Raw genomic sequence first — 2,771 nt, forward strand, 5'->3', positions numbered from 1 at the left:
GACTACGATCCATCCAAATAGGGGAGGCATGGCGGCAAAATCCAGCAATCCAGCAACCCAGCTACCACGAAACCTAGACAAAATCCAGCCACACTACCATTGACCCACAATCCACCACAAAACAAACCAAAATCCACTGCCACAAACCCATTGCCACGGCCAAAATCCACCGCCATCAAACCCATAAACCATTAAACCTGAAACCCACATTGAACATGGTGAAGCCCACGGCTTGGGTTGGCGAGAGTGAGGGTCGGCGGTGAGTGGAGGAATACGTTTGGGTAGGGGAGTTAGGCCGGTGAGGAGTGGAGGAAGATCGGTGAGCTGGGTCGGCAGAATGGGCTGTGAAGATTGGCGAGTTGGGTCGGCGGAAGGGCTGGACTGAAGCTGGGGAGGCGAGCTGGGTTTATGGTGGATGGGCTTGTGCAGATCGGCGATGGAGGAAAAGAGAGAAACTCAGAGGGAAGATGGAGAAGAAAATGTGAGGAGAGAGACAGCTGGTATGAAATGAAAGAAAGAAAAGGAAGAAAAAAATAAGGAAAAAAAAATTAAAGTAGTGTGAATGTGCGAATAAATTTTTTTTGGTATGTTCTTCAGGTTTAAAATTTGTGTGAATGGAGAGACAAAAAAAATACTACTTTTTGATCTTGTTTTTATTACATTTTGTGTTATTTTTTGTTTTGGGAGGAGAGAGGCAGAAAATTTGTGCAAGAATACCTATTTACCTTTAATTTTAACAGAGATAAGTTATGAAAAATAAACAGAACATATCTCAAATGTGTTAAGTGATACTTTTCAAATAACAAATAAACAACGTGATTTTCGCTTAAACGGGTTATGTGCAATTATTTATTTATTTATTTTTTTTGGTACTACCTAATACTGATGCTCTTAATAGCATATAAAAACTCGTGAAACGATAAAATGGCAGAAAAACCAAAGCATCATCAAGGAGAGAGAGAGAGAGAGAGAGAGAGAGAGAGAGAGAGTGAATGGATAAGATAATGCAGGTACCGTACGAAGCGACAGTTCGGTTGATGTTGGGTTCACTGGAGCGGAATTTGCTACCGGACGCCGTGATTAGGAAGCTGACCCGTCTCCTCTTAGCCACTCGCCTTCGCTCCGGTTACAAGCCCTCTGCCCAACTCCAACTATCCCACCTCCTCCAATTCGTGCTTTGTAACTTCTACTACCCATCTCTTTATGAATTTATGTTAAGGATTTGGATTTCAGATTCTAGGAATATTGGTGCCCTGATATCCTTTTTTTTTTTTAATATGTGTAAAGGTGAAACTTTTCGAATAAACTTTTTGTTTTTTGTTTTTGGCTAATTAATTAATTGGAAGTAGGAGTGTATGAAAAGGTTTTATATTGCAGCTCTTAGAGAGATGCCCATAGCCATCAAGACTGGTGATCCAAAGACTCAGCATTATGAACTCCCAACCTCTTTCTTCAAGCTCGTCCTTGGAAACAATCTTAAATATAGGTATTATTTGTTTGTGCACTGCTTTTTGAAGCTTGATTCTTTTTTTTCTTTTTTATTATTATTATTTTTTTAATCTTTTCTATTCATTTTTCTGGTTAATTTGGATTGCTTGCTTCTGAAAGTAATTGATCATATGATGAACACCAACAAACTGAATTTTCTTTTGAGTTTACTGATTTGTTGAAAGTGTACAAAACTATACTTGTACCTAAAAAAAATTAAGACTTTAACAAATTGTATATAAGCAAATCAGCTTTAAAATTGGAACCTAAAAGCTAATCCAAACGGATATACATTGATATTTGCGTCTTATACTATTACATTGTTAAAATCTTATGTAATGATTATACCGTGGGAAAAAAATACAGTTCTCCTTCCACATTAAGGGTAACATGTTGATTATTTACGATGTAGACGATAAATTTTAATGTTTTCGTTTTTTGGGTCATTGGAGATATAGCAAATAGATGGTATTTTCATATAATTATAGTTCTAGGCTGTCAGCATATATAGCTTAATACAAAGAAAATTGTGTTAACCTGATACGTTTTGTATATATGCCTAGTGCAGTTGTTGTTACTTCTCTGATAACTCAAGAACCCTAGAGAATGCTGAAGAAACAATGTTGGAGCTCTACTGTGAGAGGTCACAGTTAAAAGATGGTCACACTGTTCTTGATGTTGGATGTGGCTGGGGGTCACTCTCTTTGTACATTGCGCGGAAGTATAGTAACTGTAGGGTTACAGGGATTTGCAATTCAACAACCCAGAAAGCACATATTGAAGAGCAGTGTCGGTATGCCACTCTTATAACTATATACTTTAATTTCTTACATTTAAACCAGAATGGCTTACATGCTATAGCAATGGCCTAAAACACTCCTTTTTAACTGTTTTGTAGGGATCTTCAGCTGCAGAATGTGGAGATCATTGTTGCAGATATTAGCATATTCGAAATGGAAGCGTCCTATGACCGAATATTTTCCATCGAAATGTTTGAGGTCTTTTTTTTAAAGCTGTGCCATAGATTAGATTTGGCGTTTATTGTTGAAATGGTTCAAGAATTTGTTTTACCATTTGACACAGCATATGAAGAACTATGAGGATCTTCTGAAGAAGATATCAAAGTGGTTGAAAGAGGACAGCCTTCTCTTTATTCATCATTTCTGCCATAAAGCATTTGCTTACCACTTTGAGGTATATTGACTTTATTTAAAAAAAAAAAAAAAAAAAAAAAAAAAAAAAAAAAAAAAAAAAAAAAAAAAAATAAAAAAAAACAAAACAAA

The 2,771-nt window shown here is 36.5% G+C and overlaps 1 protein-coding gene across 1 annotated transcript; it reads left to right on the plus strand.

Moving 5' to 3' along the window:
- Nucleotides 1–919: 919 nt before the first annotated feature.
- On the plus strand, nt 920–2,682 carry LOC111991651 ((S)-coclaurine N-methyltransferase; the record flags this gene model as incomplete). The annotated part of the gene is given in 5 exon segments (XM_065774358.1): nt 920–1,179; nt 1,378–1,486; nt 2,057–2,281; nt 2,387–2,486; nt 2,572–2,682. Coding segments are annotated over 5 exon segments (732 nt in total), but the record flags the coding sequence as incomplete, so codon positions are not given.
- Nucleotides 2,683–2,771: the final 89 nt, after the last annotated feature.

The sequence above is a fragment of the Quercus suber genome, unplaced genomic scaffold (genome assembly GCF_002906115.3).
Source record: "Quercus suber isolate HL8 unplaced genomic scaffold, Cork oak 2.0 scaffold_91, whole genome shotgun sequence".
Classification (NCBI taxonomy): Eukaryota; Viridiplantae; Streptophyta; class Magnoliopsida; order Fagales; family Fagaceae; genus Quercus; species Quercus suber.